The following is a 15799-nucleotide window of genomic DNA, read 5'->3' as shown; positions in this document are numbered from 1 at the left end:
GTAGATTTAGGATAATCTCATTGATTTATACCATCATCATCAGATCAGGGAAAAGAATAGAATTTGCCATTTCAGAATTTTCATATTAGGCTTGTCATCGGGGAACACTCCCATGCTCCCATTGCAAACCAACAGCCCAAAGTAAAGCCGCCCAGCCACTATTATTGGACCATTCGTATTTTTGACCCAACATCTAAGAAAGGTTGTCGTTGATGTAATCCATGCCAACTCAGAGTGGAGGCTTTAGGTTTAGAACAGGAAGTCCAAAATTAGTGAGGAAAGTTGAGACACAGCGGCAATGGCGGAGGATGCGATACTAGGTTACTTGGCGACCCACGAGGAGATCCCAGATTCAGGACAGTTTGCATCCCAACACGGTCTCCAGCACAACGATGTCGTCAATGTTATCAAGAGCCTCCATGGTTTCCGTTACATCGATGCCCAGGATATTAAAAGGGAGAGTTGGGTGCTCACGGACGAGGGTAAAAAATACGCTGCCGAAGGATCCCCCGAAGTTCAACTCTTCTTAGCTATCCCTCCCGAGGGCTCCATTTCTAAAGATGAACTGCAGGCATGCTTCTTCTCCTTCTCTTTCTTTGCTTTTTTTTTTCCCTCACATTTTTAATTCATTTTCGATTCTGGGTCTTCTTCTACTCCATGCGATATCCTTCTTTTTTATTGCAAAATTTTATTGGGATCTGTTTTTAAAAGACATTTCTTTAAATATGTTTCTAAGCTCGTTGCTAACATGTAATATTTGGCACTGTGCGTTGCTGCAGAAAAAGCTAGACCCTTCAGTTTTCAAAATTGGTTGCTCACAAGCTGGGAAAAACAAATGGGTCGATATGGGCAAGCAAGTTTCCAGAAAGGTAATCATTTTTATGGGTAATGTTGTGAAAACATTGGATAATTCTATTTTGAATGCTCATGTTCTATGTAATTATGTTAGTTATCCCTCCAATTTTTGCTTTGGTTTGTAGGTCCAACATGTGGAAGACAAGGTCAAGGATTTGCTAATACGAATACAAGATGGTCAGGTATATTTCTCCATTATAATGAGTTGCCTGTCTTTTGTTTTGAGTTAGATCTTTCTGTCAAAAGTTCCCTTATTGAAATTGATGTAAATGGTTTTAATTTTGTTTCTTCCTTTACTGATTAAAGTTGAATCTCTTACTGCAGGCAATTGGCAAAGATGATATTAATTCACTTAAAGCAAGAAAGCTTATTGTTGCACAGTAATCATCGAGTCCCTTGCCTGAGCTTTTATTGTTATGCTTACAGTGGATGTGTATTTTTATTAACATTGCTGATATTTTCCCAATTATATCTTGTTTTAGGACATGGAAAGGTTACTCAGTGAGAAAAGGGCCAAACTATGCCCCTAAAAGAAAGAAAGTTGCTACTGATTTGACTCGAGAGAATCTACAGAGGTATGCTATAGACATGATGAGTATGCATGTGAAGTTAGAATTTCAGTAATGATGTTGAAATGCCTTCTTTTTGTCTTATTAGTGAGACATGCTTTGCTCCAAAGGGATTTTGTTGGACTGATATTGATTTATGATTTCTGTTATTTAGGGGTGACTGGAAGGAATTAGAGTTCAAAGAATATAACTTCAACGCGAAAGGACCACCAGCTGAAGCTGGCCATCTTCACCCGTTGCTCAAGGCAAGGATAGGACTATTTGTTCATCAACTTATTTAATTTTATCATTGAAAATACATATGACGGATACCATCCTTTTGAATAAGTATAAAGTTTTTGAAATTGTGGGTTTTATATCATTTGCATATAAATTACAGTTAAAGGTTGATATTTTTTGATTGTCAAATAAATGAACAGAACAAAAGCTGCGTCATTCAACTTTTCTTGAGGAACTATAAATTGGGCCTTTATCTAGGTCTATGAAAGACTTTTTTTCTATTATATTTTTTTCGGCTCCTATATGTGAATGTGTGAAAACTATCTATTGTGCACAATATGATGCAATGGTTCACTTAGGATGTTGTATCACCAATCCCTTTTGGTTAATTGATGCCTTAATTTTTGTTGGCTTAAGCGTCCCATTGTATACATGGAATTAACGTTGTTGAGCATTCTATTTTCAGGTGAAACAACAATTAAAGAACATATTCCTTCAGATGGGGTGAGTTTTGAGCTTTGATATAAATCTTCTCTGTACATTCAGATTTTATATGCTAGTTTTTCAACCTTTATCATACATGGTGCTGCTGCAAGAGGACCACAGAAATCAACTCGTAGTGCATATGCAACACTCATCACCTTGTCTGGATTTTTATTATTTTTTTCAAAGAATGAGAACATGTTACACAGCCTCACCAGAAATATGCCATGCTATTACAATGGTCTTTTCTCTAATATTATGTTCATCTAGTCATTTTCTCCCTGGGAGTTTGAGATGAATATTTTGGCAATATTTTATTTTCAACTTTGATATTCATATAGATTTTCATTTGTTGCTGCAGTTTTGAGGAGATGCCAACAAACAATTTCGTTGAAAGCAGGTAGTTGACATAGCCAGCTCTTCTTTTTTTTGCTTATGTTGTTTCTGTGATGGTTGATTACAAGTGGAGCTTCTTCGAATAAGCAATGTATACTTGTTAAGCTAGGAACCTGAGAAAAAAAAAATACACATGCCTTCAGTTTTCTTAATATGAAGGTGTCTTCAAAAGATCTGAAGAAGATAATGTTTTAACAAAAATATGGCCAGAAGGAACTTAAAATCCTACATTTACATTCTCATTAATTCTTTTCCTTCATGTATGACAAGAATAAATTTGTCTCTAATATTGCTGTACCGTGTCTGTTTCCACTTGTAGCTTCTGGAACTTTGATGCATTGTTCCAGCCACAACAACATCCTGCTCGTGATTCGCATGATACATTCTTTATGGAAGGTGTGTTTCAATTGTCTGGTTGACTAGCATATATGCTTTTTCTACTCTCGTTTGGATACTTATTTGGAGCATACATCTACAGCTCCATCTACTACAAGGGAACTGCCTGAAGATTATGTTGAGTTGGTGAAGCGTGTCCATGAGTCTGGTGGTTATGGCTCCAGGGGGTATGGTGTTTTTCTTTCTCTTGGAGTCTTACTTCTGTATTTCACAACCAAGAAATTGATTAAACTTTTTATTTATTTATTTTTCCCAAGATATATGTATGACTGGAAAAGAGAGGAAGCAAACAAAAACCTGCTGCGTACTCATACAACTGCTGTCTCAACTAGAATGCTTTATGCTCTAGCAAAGGTTTGATTGTCTTACTACTCTTTGTCTAGCCCTCTGGTTTGATTCAACCTGTTTTAATTGACTTTTTTTCCCTAAATTCAGAAATCCTTATTTTGTTAAGCATTTCCTATAAACTAGTATATAGTGCTTTAATCCTAATGCATTCATACTTTTCAAGGAGCATCATACTGCACTTATAATTACCTACACTGCACCATCTTGTTGATTGTGTGTGTAATCCATCAATGATCAGGATCTCTGTTATATGTTAAGTTTGACTTTCCATCTGGGAAAAAAGAGGGGTATTCAATATTTCATGCTGTCTATACTGTTACTTGTTGTTGATGTTGGTTGCATCAATATTAACTAATATCTGTGAATGTTAATATTGATTTCCTTTTTGATTTCATCTTCAGCAACCTTTTACCCCCAAAAGATATTTCTCTATAGACCGTGTGTTCAGAAATGAATCTGTGGATCGAACTCATCTTGCAGAGTTCCATCAGATTGAAGGTATTTTATAATCTGCATGCATCTGCTCTACTTTTGTCATTTTTACTCAAGTCCGAGTTCTGGTTATGTTAACTGGATCCAACTTGTAGACCAACCTCTGTGTGCTACTTTGTTTCGCAAATATCTGATTTTTTTTTTTTTGTAACGCATTTAATGTTTTACTGACCATCTGGAAATTATGTCCTTATTTTTAGGTTTGGTATGTGACCGGGGACTTACTCTTGGTGACTTGATTGGTGTCCTGAATGACTTCTTCTCAAGACTAGGTAATGATCATCGAGCATCATTCTGCAGGAAATATAGTTTCATCGCGGCACTGTGCATATATTGGACTAAGTGTTCAATTTTTTATGGTTCAATGTATTGAAGCCTGTAGTGTTTTTCTGGATAAAGTTTGTGATGTAACTGTCGGTGATCTGTCTTCTGATATGCTACTGTTCATCATGAGATTGATGCTTATGAGAACGGGCGTAGGAATTTGTGGTGATGGTGAAAATGATATAGAAATGTAATTGATGTTAATGTTTTTGCTATGATCTCTTTCAGGCATGTCCAAGTTGCGTTTCAAGCCTGCTTACAACCCATACACCGAACCTAGCATGGAGATATTCAGGTGACAAGTCACATATTGCTCTTAATGGGTTTGTGATACTTGTTAGGTAAATATAGATTTGACAGATAATTCTTGTTTTTATCAGTTATCATGAAGGCTTGAAGAAATGGGTGGAAATTGGGAATTCTGGCATGTTCAGACCTGAAATGTTGCTTCCAATGGGATTCCCCGAGGACGTTCGTGTTATTGCTTGGGGCCTTTCCCTTGAAAGGTAAAAAATTATAACCTGGTGTTATTATTTTTTACTGAAGAAAGTTATGAATGAAAAATTGCTTTAATGCCAGCTTGTTGACATGCCTACTTCAAGCTTGTTTTCAGCAAATTTGAACAATGTCTTGATATTTTGTTTTTGTTTGTCTGACTTAGACCAACTATGATACTCTATGGAGTCGATAACATTAGGGATCTGTTTGGACACAAGGTACTATCATATACACCGACATATTGTCTTCCTCACTGTGTAGTGGTTGTTTTCAGATGGATTTACGTATGCATGGTTGTTTTGTAGGTGGATCTTAGTCTCATCAAAAGGAATCCAATCTGTCGCCTTGGAATTAATTAGACTGTGGAACATTCTTGTCATTCCATTCTTTCTTCTTCTAATCGAACCAAGGATACACCAATACAGTTTGCACATGTACTTTTATAGCATATACAATGAGCAATTGCTATGTCAGGCATTTTTTACTTCCTTTCTTCGTTCAATTTTTATGTGTAATAGTGGCAGTGATCACAGCTTGGAACATTTGTATTCATTAGATACATTACCTGTCACTGTTATTTATTTCACTTTATTAAGACGTGTTAATTCAACATGCTTCGACTTCCAACACCCAATGCAATCCCAGTTTGTTATCCTGCCTTGTTGGATTCTCTGTGCTAAGCCTTAACGCAGTTATGTTCGTTAACCGCTCCCTCCAAAGGCATTCTTTCACATATTGATATTATAATATCGATGAAGAAATGTATGGTCAAACTAGATTTACAATTTCAAAGGGCAAAAAAAATGGAGGAAAATGTGATCTTTGTGTGTTGGGGATGTCTTCAAGTCCAAGGAGACACCCAGCGTACCATAACGAGGGTAAGACAGAATGTATTAGACTCTTTGCTAGGCAGATTTAGTGTTCTAGTTGATATCAGGCAAGGCTTCGAGCTATTGCAGGTAAAATTTTCTCCTGTCATTACCTTCATGTTGTTAATAGATACATTTAATATACAATCAGGCTAATATACAGCAACCCCTTGTTCCTGTGTTTAAAAAAAAAAAAGAAAAGAATATTCATTAGTATTTACAACCAAAAAGTAATAAGGCTATTGAGTTTTTTAAAATGTCAAAGTGGTGCAGAACTTTAGCCATTCAAGTTCAGAGTGACAACCCTGGAGAATCCTCACTTCTGGACTGTCCTCTCCATTGAGTAATCACTTACAGGAAAATTCAAAATTGCATTTTCACTTGCTGGACAATTGATGACTGCTGCCTTCCCCAAGGAACCTTCAGCTGTTTGTGAATCAGCCAGAGCATTATCTAAGAGACCAGATTCAAACCTTCGCCTCCTCTCAACTTTATCTGCAACTCTTCCATTGAACTCTTCATCAGTACAAGCCAACATGTAGCGAAGTTTAAAGTTAACCCGATTCTCCACCATAATTTTGTGCCTTGGAATTATTCGCTCTTCTAGAGAATAGCTAAAAAACCTGCAGAATTTTCACTACGTTAAGTCTCTAATACAACAGATGACAGAGAGAGAAGACTCATAGTACAAATGAAGAAAGAGAAATGTCTAATGCTAATACTGATAAAAAATGGATGCAAAGATTTCCTGGTTAAGAATAATACATTCAACAAATGACTTGGGAACCTGACTGATAAATGCACATTTTGAGTGCAATAGGATTCAAAAACGTTTCAGCTCATCTCCCAGGACTAATGAACCTAAATAATAAATAGTCTTGTCTTGATCATAACTAATTTTAATGAAGCAGTCCAATTGATAAATGAACATAAGAAGACTGGGGCAATAAGATCAACACAGCTTGCTGCAATGTTCCTTACCTGGGAAACTCAATCACATCCTGCAAAGGACGGACCATAGTTCGTCGTAAATAACGATACTTAGGATAGAGGAGGTCTACTTTGTATCGAAGAAGTTTAGGGAAATCAGCAATCATCTCACCCAGCTGTCTATGCCGTATGCCTAGTGACAGAAAATATTTCATATTAACCTCAAGCTTATTTCCTATACTGCAACCCAAGAGCTCTGGTCCCAAAGCTATAACCTTTCCAATATCCTTCTCAGTGACTCCAGCTTTTGTCATCAAAAATATGACCTGTATGATATTCCAATAAGATTACATTACCTGTGCTTAAAATCTTAAATACCTCATAGGTAATACCAACTTAAACAACAATAGTGATAAATGCTAAAAGCAGAACCATATAGCCAGAAACATATATGCAATGATAATGCCTCCTTGAATCACTTGATCCAACTGAAAAAATTACTTCTTTTTTAAAAAAAATAAATAAATTGAACTACTTCAAGCAATTGTTCAAGGAGAAAGATCAAAAGGTAACAGATGAAAACCTATTCAAGAGTAACTAAAAGATGAAGGTAACATCAAAAGAAAAGGAACAAACCACTGGCCGAATTTTCTTGTGGAGGCTGTATGTTAGTAAGGGAGGAAACTTGACAAGCATGTTACCAATGGCATCATCTCGAACACCTAGGTCCCGAAAAAATTGAACCTGACAAGATGAAAACCAAATCAGTGTCAGCATCCACATTATACAGCATGACATATACTTGGCATAACCATTCAATATAGCAAACATATAGTTCATGTGAGCGGAAAAAGAAAACAAATAAAATTTGAAGTAGAGGACCACAATGGCAAAATATAAGATAAACAAGAAGAGAAACACACTACTAGGTAAAGAAGAATTCAGGAAGAAAATTGAAGCACATAACCAAGTCAAGACAATAATCACTACCTTAGGTGCGATGGTTGTCTCGAAATTAAAACAGAAAACCATTGGCTTAATGGTAAGCATTCTCCTCATTCCATCTCGGGAAATTCCAAGGTAATATAAGTACTTAACAAGAGGCTTCCATTTTTCTTCAATGCTACAACCCATCAATTCTGGCCTGAATGCTAGTAATCTCCCAACATATTCAGTACTGAGGCCAAACTCTTTCAGATAATTAACCTGCATGAACAAGAGGAACATATAACTTCATTAAGTACACAAACTGGACAGTCACTTTAACAAGACTTGCTACAGAGCAACCCCATTGATTCATGATCACCTCGTCATGTACATTTACTTAACAAAGTGAATAGAGAATCCAGAATGTTAAAGGAGAAAAAAAAAATAGTCAGCTACCTTTTGATTCATCTCTTCAAGAGTGAAGCAGCCAAGTGCGCCGGGATAATCAAACACCATTGTCCCAAAATCATTTGCATTCATACCCATATTCAAGTAAAACTCTACACGCGTTTTCACTTCCTCGATGCTATAGGACAACAACTTCGGACATCGGCTAATAACAAAACCCATCCAATCCCCCTTAACTCCATTGCTCTCCAAATACTCAACAATCTCATCCAATTCTTCAATGCTACGTTGCAAAATATCATCTCCAGATTTCAAAAGCGTAACCCCCAGAAATTCAGCCTTCACATGAACTGTCTTCAACCACTCAACAAGTCGTCGTATAGAATCAAGATTTCCTTTAGACATGCATATCAGCTTCGCAATTTTAGGATATGAGAGGTCATTGTGCTTCAACCACCTATACAATTACAATGATCACAATCAAAGGTTACTAATTCTACTTTACTAGAACGAAAAAGCATGTAACAAAAGTAATTTCGAAAACTATGGCATACCTTATAAGAGGAACGACATTGGAGTCATCAATAACAGCCTTAGCACGAACATTAAACGTAGAATCCTCGAACTCAGGCAACCTTTTCAACGCAGCTGCTTCAATCATCACATGATCAATAAATTCCGACAACCTATTAACCAAATTTGTTGAATACGTAATTCCAAATTTTCCCTTCTTCATTGCTCCCTTAAAAACCACTGCCGTTACCTTCCTTCTAATCTCAAGCGCACGCATTATCATCACCTCCTCATCCTCATCGTCCTCGTCGTTATCGTTTTCTAGGTGTTGTGTGTCGTTTCGGGTTCGCAATACGGATTGGAGAGGAAGGAGAGAATTGGCGTAAATGGAGCCCGGGAACAGCGGGGGGCGTTTGGAGGCGAGGGACATTTCTAGGATGTTTAGTTTTTCATGAGGTGGAATTATAAGTTGCCGGGTTGTTGGTTTATTGTCGTTAGGGTGGACGGAATTTTGGTGCTGCTGTTGGTCATTGTCGCTTTCTTGGGGTGGGTTTTTTGTTTTGTTGGTGGTGGTGGTGGTGGAGTGGTGGAGGAGGGAGGTGGATTTTGCGTTTTGAGTACGGATGAGAGGGTCAGGTGTGGTGATTGCGGGGAGGTTAGGTTGGCGGTGGATGGACAAGTAGACTGTGGTGGAATGAGGGTGACGGTGGAGATGCTGGTGGAGGGAGGGAGGAGGAGGGCAAGAAAGCATCTTTCTTCGTCTTTGGTTATGGTGGGAATTGGAAATGGATAAAAAGTGGCAGATATTTCCAGCTGTAGCAAGATTTGTAAAAAAAAATATAGAACCCTCCGATCCAAAAGGTTCCATGGTCTAGTGGTCAGGACATTGGACTCTGAATCCAATAGCCCGAGTTCAAATCTCGGTGGAACCTATTGATATTCCATTTTTCTAAATGTCAACATTAATCCTTTTAGAAGGCATATGGTGATGGGGAATCAGCATTATTATCATTTTGTCCTGGCTTGTCAATGTTGTGGGTGGATCTTTCAATGGCATATTTGTTTGTTGCTATCCATTTTGTTTCTTCTCTTTTGTTCTTTTGATACGTATTCAACAATTGATTCATACTGTACTTTTTTCACCCATCTGATTTTGATATGACCAAATGCAAAAGGAAGAGAACAAATACTATATTCTGTGAAAGAGACCAGACACTAGAAACCCCAAATACAAACTCCAGGAAATAATGGAACCTTCTTTATTTTGTGGCCAGTCATGGCCTTCAGTTAGTAACAATAGGCTGCCTGTAGCAAACAGTGTCACTCTTTTCCAGTTAATATATATCCGTAATAACAGCAACATCAAAAAAAAATTCAGTATAATTTCTTTTCTCTATTGATTTTCATGTCTGTCTTTCTGAACAGCTGAAAATCTCATCTGAATGAAGGAATCCTCGACAATTACAATTTACATTGCACAAAAGGACCACAAACAAAGATCAATTACAATAAAATTGTAGCTTGCGTTAAACCGAAAACAAGCTGTCAAACAAATATGAACCATGATGGTCAATGGCACCCCTTTCTCTTCCCAACCTTTGTCCATCCTGATCCAACCACGAACTAGAACCACTGTTCATGAGACTGACTTCACAAAACTTAGTTGTCAATGACCTTCTAAAGAAGATATGTGCATCTAAAGGCCAGCCAATTCAACGCAAATATCAAGCTTGAAACCCCATTTACTCCAAATCTAAGAAGAGCTTCATCAGGTTGCCAACCAGCAGGCACTCAAATGGGAAGCCTGCTGTCTTATTAAGAAAGAATTGAGAACAAATTAACCTCTCTGCTAGTCCCGATCCTGTCTTTCTATATCTTGTGCTTCAGATGGTTCTGGGAATATCTCTTTAGAATGCCGTCTACGTGAGGATGAATGGTCACCCCCGCCATTCTGAGCACTGCCCTGTGAACCTGTCGTTCCTGACTGTTTGAAACTGCTTCCCCCTTCTGCTTTGGTAGTGGAGGCTGCTGGAATAACTGCTACATCAGAAGAGCTTTGACGCCAGCTACCAAAAAGAGCAGCATTCCAAGATCCTCTTGAGGAGGTTGTTCTGAGCCTTGCTGAGCTTGAATTATCCTCCCTTACCACCCTCAAAGGATTTTCCAAAGCTTTGAGAATATATCTCATTAGGGGCCGCCTAGAAGGTTTTGGATTGAGACAAGACCTGGCAACAATGGCCATGGCCCAGACTTCCTCTAACAGATCCTCATCCACAAGAAGAGATGGATCCAAAATTTTTGTCACAAGTTCCTTATCATATATACTGATATATGGTAGTGTCCGTTCTAACCATTCCTTCATCTGGGTATCACTGGATGCACTAATGTCCAGCTTACCTGTTACCAGCCCAAGTAATACTTTCCCAAAGCAGTAAACATCATAGGCACACAATGCTGTAGATGAACCTGACCATTTTACAAATAAAAATGAAATCTCAGAAACAACTTTCGAATTTGACCACAATTTAATGGCAATTCTATGCTTTATAGCATTCCTCTTGTTTGCAAATCCCTCTGATGATGTAAGGTCAGGAAATTTAAGAAGACTTCTCTGGCAACATTTTTTCTGTCCTAGGATGAGTAATTATTTATTCATTTGGTAAGTCTAAATAAGTATGTATATCGGCAATAAGCTGCCACTCTCCTAAAGGGGAACAAAAGGAAAGAAAAGTTGATTTTTCGGGTTCAATGCTATCACAATGTGAAGCTTGAACACAAATGGTTGCTAACTAGTCAAATGGCAGAAGACATTGCAACCATGTAAGAGATGCAACAAACATGTTGGACCTAAAGTGCAAACTATGCTACCAAATCAACAAGGGATCAGCCAGGAGATAATGATTGAGATCTAAAATAAGTTTCAAATATTTACAAATAAAATGTACACATACCTGAAGAACCTTGTTCAGATGACCTGCACACAACAAGAATGAACTATATGACAACCTTTACAAGTAAAACAGCAATAAAATTATAAAAAAGAATACAGAAAGGCAGAAATATGATATGCTATTTGGTGATTAACATGAATGCGAACACATAAGAACCATGCCTGATATTGCTCCAGGATTTTAAACATCTAAAAGCTATGCCAGTACTGCAGACCCCATAGCAAAATATAACATTTTATTTAACAGGTAATTGCCAGTTCTCTACTGCATCACACATTAAAACCTGATCTGGAGCACATCCCTTCAAGTCAAGGAAACATGTTCATGTCCTGGAAGAATATGCCCAGGACTAGAATAAGCAAATTAAAAAGAAGTTAAGAACTAAGAGTGAGCTGATTTTCCAAAGGTGCATGGTACAATGTTCTACCAGTATGTTATTCGTAGCTAAAGCATAGAACAAAATAGAAGTACCACACTCTTCAATTAGATTTTCCATCTAAAAACTATAGACATTAAATCCTCAGCTTGATGCTAAAAAGAAGATTGATTTTGTTACAAAGCCAAAGGTAAGGACTTTTCATATATCTTAAACTCATGACAGCAAAAGGAAGTGAATAGGAAGTGAGTAAATGAAAGAGATAATGCAAAAATCTATTGTTATCCAAAATTAACTTAAGGAAACTTATGGAAACAATCAATACAAATTTGAAATAAAAAGGGCAGCTGGAAACTTAATTACTGCAAAATATAAGCATGTTGAACCACCATCCCCTGGGATGCCAACAAAACATTACTAAATCAAATGTATTGGGCCACTTACTAAGTGATAAAACAAAAGCCATATGCAAGAACATGCTCAACTAACATCTTAAGCAAGCTTAAATGTTCATCTATATATAGTCACAATCTGAATACATCCAAACAGAGACAATGCTACAGAATACTCACTGTGGGAACCGCAGTAACCTTGTAATTCGATTTTGATGACCATCGCCTTCTTGAGCGCAGACCTCACTCAGGCTCCCTAGTCGCACTTCAAATTTATCATCAAGAAGTATACTGCTAGCTTGAACATCTCTTCACAACAAAAGAGAGCATGTCAGTGCTTGTACAAGGTTTTTAGTCCTCATAAAAACTAGTCAATAAATTATTGATTGCCCAGCCAATGAAATGAAGATACACTTGAGGCTGCCAAAGCATTGGCTTTATAGAATAAAGTAATTAACCAATAGTTATGCAAGCAGATTATCAACACAGTAGCATACAAACAAAAGGAACATACGTTAGTGTTGGCTACCAAAAGAAAAGGGAAAAAGAAAACTGATTATTGTAACAAAATCCTCATCATATGAAAATTTGCCAATTAACTAGGGTTTCTTCCTTATTGCTGAACTCTGAAGTTTTTCCTGTGAGTTTCTCTACATTCCAGTTTATCACATGCATGAGAAAAAAGAATTATGCAAACTGAAAGAAATTTAAGCATAAGAGGAAGAAAGCTGCAAAAATACCTATGGACAAGGGGTGGCATGCATTCATGATGCAAATAAGATAGGCCTTCTGCTGCTCCTATAGCAATTTTCAATCTTGTTATCCAATCTAATGACTGTAAACTATCATCTTCCAAACTATTTTTCCTGTACAAGGAACTTGACAAGTCTCCATTTGGCATATATTTATAAACCAAGAATTTTTCATTCTCTTTCTCTAAGCAGTGTCCCAATAGGGGAACTACTCGTGTATGTGAAACTTTACTGAAGAAATCCAATTCCAAAAGGTATGCTTCCTTCTTTATTGACTGCAAATCAATCCTTTTGATGACAACAGGAGAACCACCTTCTAAGATACCCCTAAAGAGATCACCAGAATGACCATGCTTAATGAGGTTTGCATCACTAAAATCACCAGTGGCTTGAAGAAGTTGCTGATATGTAAATAAATCACCTAGACTTGACAAGTTAATTGCTACTCCTGGTGAAGGTGTTTCTCCAGCAGGAACTGGTTCCACACCAATCCCTCTATGATTTGTTGTACTCCGTCTACGGAAACATAGGACCAGCAATAGCAACAATATTAATAGCACAATAAGCCCAGCTCCTCCCAAAACTGCAGCCAATATAATTAGCCTTCTGTTGCTCTTCCCACTTTCAGGTACAGGACGTTCTGTGGAATTTGGGCGCCCAAAATTATCAAAACTCAGGCCCTTCTCAGCATAAAATGATACACACTCCGCCAGAGTCCTTTGGTTTGGTACAATTTGGAGGCAGTTACTACTAAGAGATGCATTGTCATGCATGTAGTCTGGAACCCTACCTTCAAAATAGTTTCCAGACAAATCAGTTGAACTAAACCTTCTGAGTACAGTTGTGAGACCTCCATAAAACTTGTTTTGGGAAATGTCAAGTTCTGCAGCAGTAGCATTATCATTCAAAGCAGAATTAGGCAGCGTCCCAGTGAAATTATTGCGAGAGATATCGAGCAGCTTCAACCTAGGTATTGACCATAATACTTCAGGAAGGTCACCAACGAAACTATTATTTCTCAGAACTATAACCTGCAACTGACTTGGAGAAGGGAAAAAATTGACCGGCAGAGACCCACTGAGACCATTCTTCCCAAAGTCAATTCTCTGCAAATTCCTTAGCCCTCTAAGATCTTGTGGCACCGAACCTGACAAATCATTGCTGCTGAGATCAAGGTCAATTAAGCTATCAAGGTCCCCAAGCTGTGCAGGTATTGCAGACGTTAAACTATTATTCGAAAGATTCAAACTTTGTAGCTTCGAAAGGGCCCCAATGGCTGGAGGAATTAACCCCGTTAAGTTATTCGAAGAAATGTCAAGACTTGTCAGATTCATTAGCGAACCGAATGATGACGGGATAGATCCAGTAAGCAAATTCTTCGAAAGATGAAGAACTGAAAGGCTTAACAATTGACCCAGAGTGGAAGGAATTTGCCCAGTGAGCCTATTATCTGACAAATATAGACTAGTTAAATTAGTCAAATTGCCAAGACTCGAAGGTATAACACCTGTTACAGAACAAGACCTGAGATCCAAGACTTGCAGTGTCAACAGCCTTTGGCCGAACCAATCAGGGATAGAACCAGGAAGCAAGAATCTAGAGGCATTAAAGGAAACCAAACGCGTAAAATTTGCAAGAGAATCAACAGCGAACTGTGGGTCTTGTTTACCAAGCCTTGTTCTTCTAAACCCAGAAATGTTAATCCAAATAACACTGCCATTTTCACATCTTATACCATTCCAACTTGAACAGGGGTCAACTTTTCTAGGCCAATCTTTGCTTCTAAGCCCCAAAGAGGATCTGAGTTCAAATAAAGCTGTTAACTCAATGCCTGAACTCAGTTGCTGCTGCTGCTGGACTTGTTGCTCAAATGTAGACTCAAATAACAGCAACAACAAGAGATACAAGAAAGCTCCTCCTATGCTACGCTGATCCACCATGGCTCATGGACACTGACCCCAATCATCTAAATATTCTCATATTTCTTTTTTTCTTTCTTTCTGTCCAAGCAGAATACATGTATCTTTACATGTAATGGAAATTTGACAAAAATAAAAGACACCCCCTTTAGAAAAAAAAATGGAAACTTTCTTTCTCTTTTGAAGCCTCAACACCAAAAGGAAAAACCCAAAAAAGCTCTTACCTTGATAGACCAACGCTCTATTTTTTATTTCTTCAAACCTGTTGGTAACCAATCTGTATCAACTTCTCTTCTTCTTTGCTTCTCTCTCTCTCTCTCCAAATCCTTCAGTTTCTTCAGTTGACAAAAAGAGAAGAAGAGAGAAAAAAATAAAATTTGAAAAAGTAATAGTAAAACTAATGTTAATTAATTAAACAATAATAATTCTAGAAAGGGAGAGAGAAAAGGAGGAGAGTGGCTGGTCAAAAACTTAAATGGTGGACTTGTACACTCTTTCCCTTTCCTTCTCTTGTTCTGAAGAGACACAAATAAACAAAAGGCTCAATTTTTAAGCTCTGACAAATCAACTTATGAAAAAAAAAATGAAAAGAGTTGAACTTTCAGAGAGACAAAAAAGGAAAAGGAAAAAACTAAGAAATAAAAAAAAGGCTTAATAACAGGCTTGAACCATTGGGGTGAAGTCTGAACCAGTGGCTCCGTAATTTTGGTCTGATAAAAGAGCCACGTCCGGCGATGGTTCAGTTTTTAGTTTGACCTCCGGTAATCCCGCCCAAGCCAGCTAAGCTTCCAAAAAGAAAAATACTGCACTAATTCTATTACTTTCTATCTCTTTAAGTTAATATCTTCATGTTCTGTAATAGTCTTCAAACTTTCTCATGTTTCCCGTTTTGTCTTGGTTTTTTCTTCTTTTGTTTGTTCTTGTTGGGTTGGGGTAGGAAAAAAGAAATTGGATTTTGTGGTGAATTTATGTCACTCAACGGCTTAAAGAAAGTTACAGCACCAGTTACTACTTACCAGCAAAAAAGAGAGAGACTCAAACCTACAGTTCTTTAGGGGGCTGGAAAGATCTGTGCTTTTAAGCAACAGATATTACTTTGCTTTTTTTTTAAGTCCCTGTTCTGATCATGTGGGACTCCATTGGGTTAATTGACGGGAGTAGGTAATTCTGATGTACTTGCTT

General features: G+C 37.6%; 3 protein-coding genes and 1 non-coding gene across 6 annotated transcripts; 2 read left to right on the top strand and 2 right to left on the bottom strand.

Annotated features, from left to right (window-relative positions):
• On the top strand, positions 139–5232 carry LOC18607782 (phenylalanine--tRNA ligase alpha subunit, cytoplasmic). The gene is made up of 17 exons (XM_007042131.2): positions 139–571; positions 780–869; positions 981–1037; positions 1180–1235; positions 1338–1430; positions 1579–1669; positions 2110–2147; positions 2488–2526; positions 2842–2918; positions 3001–3085; positions 3176–3272; positions 3668–3764; positions 3959–4030; positions 4311–4377; positions 4463–4588; positions 4744–4798; positions 4886–5232. Exons 1-17 carry the CDS (start codon positions 299–301, stop codon positions 4937–4939), a joined length of 1467 nt encoding a protein of 488 aa, XP_007042193.2. The 5' UTR covers positions 139–298; the 3' UTR covers positions 4940–5232.
• On the bottom strand, positions 5385–9011 carry LOC18607781 (transcription termination factor MTERF2, chloroplastic). Of its 3 annotated transcripts, none has more exons than XM_007042129.2 (7): positions 8269–9011; positions 7763–8171; positions 7370–7585; positions 7016–7123; positions 6431–6705; positions 5726–6072; positions 5385–5625 (listed from the first exon to the last, which is right to left on the bottom strand). In XM_007042129.2, the coding sequence occupies exons 1-6, from the start codon at positions 8976–8978 to the stop codon at positions 5766–5768; spliced, it is 2025 nt and encodes a 674-aa protein (XP_007042191.2). In that variant the 5' UTR covers positions 8979–9011; the 3' UTR covers positions 5385–5625; positions 5726–5765. The 3 variants fall into 3 exon arrangements, with proteins under 3 accessions (XP_007042191.2, XP_007042190.2, XP_017971395.1); XM_007042128.2 differs by having other exon boundaries at positions 5754–6072; XM_018115906.1 differs by having other exon boundaries at positions 5385–6072.
• Positions 9088–9159, top strand: TRNAQ-CUG. Its single transcript has one exon. It is a non-coding gene; the product is annotated as a tRNA-Gln (tRNA).
• LOC18607780 (probable LRR receptor-like serine/threonine-protein kinase At2g16250) lies at positions 9468–15524 on the bottom strand. The gene is made up of 4 exons (XM_007042127.2): positions 12687–15524; positions 12127–12255; positions 11179–11201; positions 9468–10693 (listed from the first exon to the last, which is right to left on the bottom strand). The coding sequence occupies exons 1-4, from the start codon at positions 14636–14638 to the stop codon at positions 10077–10079; spliced, it is 2721 nt and encodes a 906-aa protein (XP_007042189.2). The 5' UTR covers positions 14639–15524; the 3' UTR covers positions 9468–10076.

This window comes from Theobroma cacao, chromosome 2 (genome assembly GCF_000208745.1).
Source record: "Theobroma cacao cultivar B97-61/B2 chromosome 2, Criollo_cocoa_genome_V2, whole genome shotgun sequence".
Lineage (NCBI taxonomy): Eukaryota > Viridiplantae > Streptophyta > Magnoliopsida > Malvales > Malvaceae > Theobroma > Theobroma cacao.
The sequence above is the reverse complement of the archived record's forward strand: the minus strand, read 5'-3'. Positions and strand labels throughout refer to the sequence as shown.

Bases quoted from the DNA above. Each gene is read 5' to 3' on its own strand.
- LOC18607782 (XM_007042131.2), top strand. From the start codon at position 299: ATGGCGGAGGATGCGATACTAGGTTACTTGGCGACCCACGAGGAGATC. The intron at 3,273-3,667 runs GTTTGATTGTCT...TTTCATCTTCAG, and splicing joins TGCTTTATGCTCTAGCAAAG to CAACCTTTTACCCCCAAAAG. The intron at 4,589-4,743 runs GTAAAAAATTAT...TGTCTGACTTAG, and splicing joins TGGGGCCTTTCCCTTGAAAG to ACCAACTATGATACTCTATG.
- LOC18607781 (XM_018115906.1), bottom strand. From the start codon at position 8,978: ATGCTTTCTTGCCCTCCTCCTCCCTCCCTCCACCAGCATCTCCACCGT. The intron at 8,172-8,268 runs GTATGCCATAGT...GTAATTGTATAG, and splicing joins AATGTCGTTCCTCTTATAAG to GTGGTTGAAGCACAATGACC. The intron at 7,124-7,369 runs GTAGTGATTATT...TCATCTTGTCAG, and splicing joins AGACAACCATCGCACCTAAG to GTTCAATTTTTTCGGGACCT.
- LOC18607780 (XM_007042127.2), bottom strand. From the start codon at position 14,638: ATGGTGGATCAGCGTAGCATAGGAGGAGCTTTCTTGTATCTCTTGTTG. The intron at 12,256-12,686 runs GTATTTTTGCAG...TTTGTTGTGAAG, and splicing joins ATGCCACCCCTTGTCCATAG to AGATGTTCAAGCTAGCAGTA. The intron at 10,694-11,178 runs GTATGTGTACAT...TAAAATGGTCAG, and splicing joins ATCTGAACAAGGTTCTTCAG to GTTCATCTACAGCATTGTGT.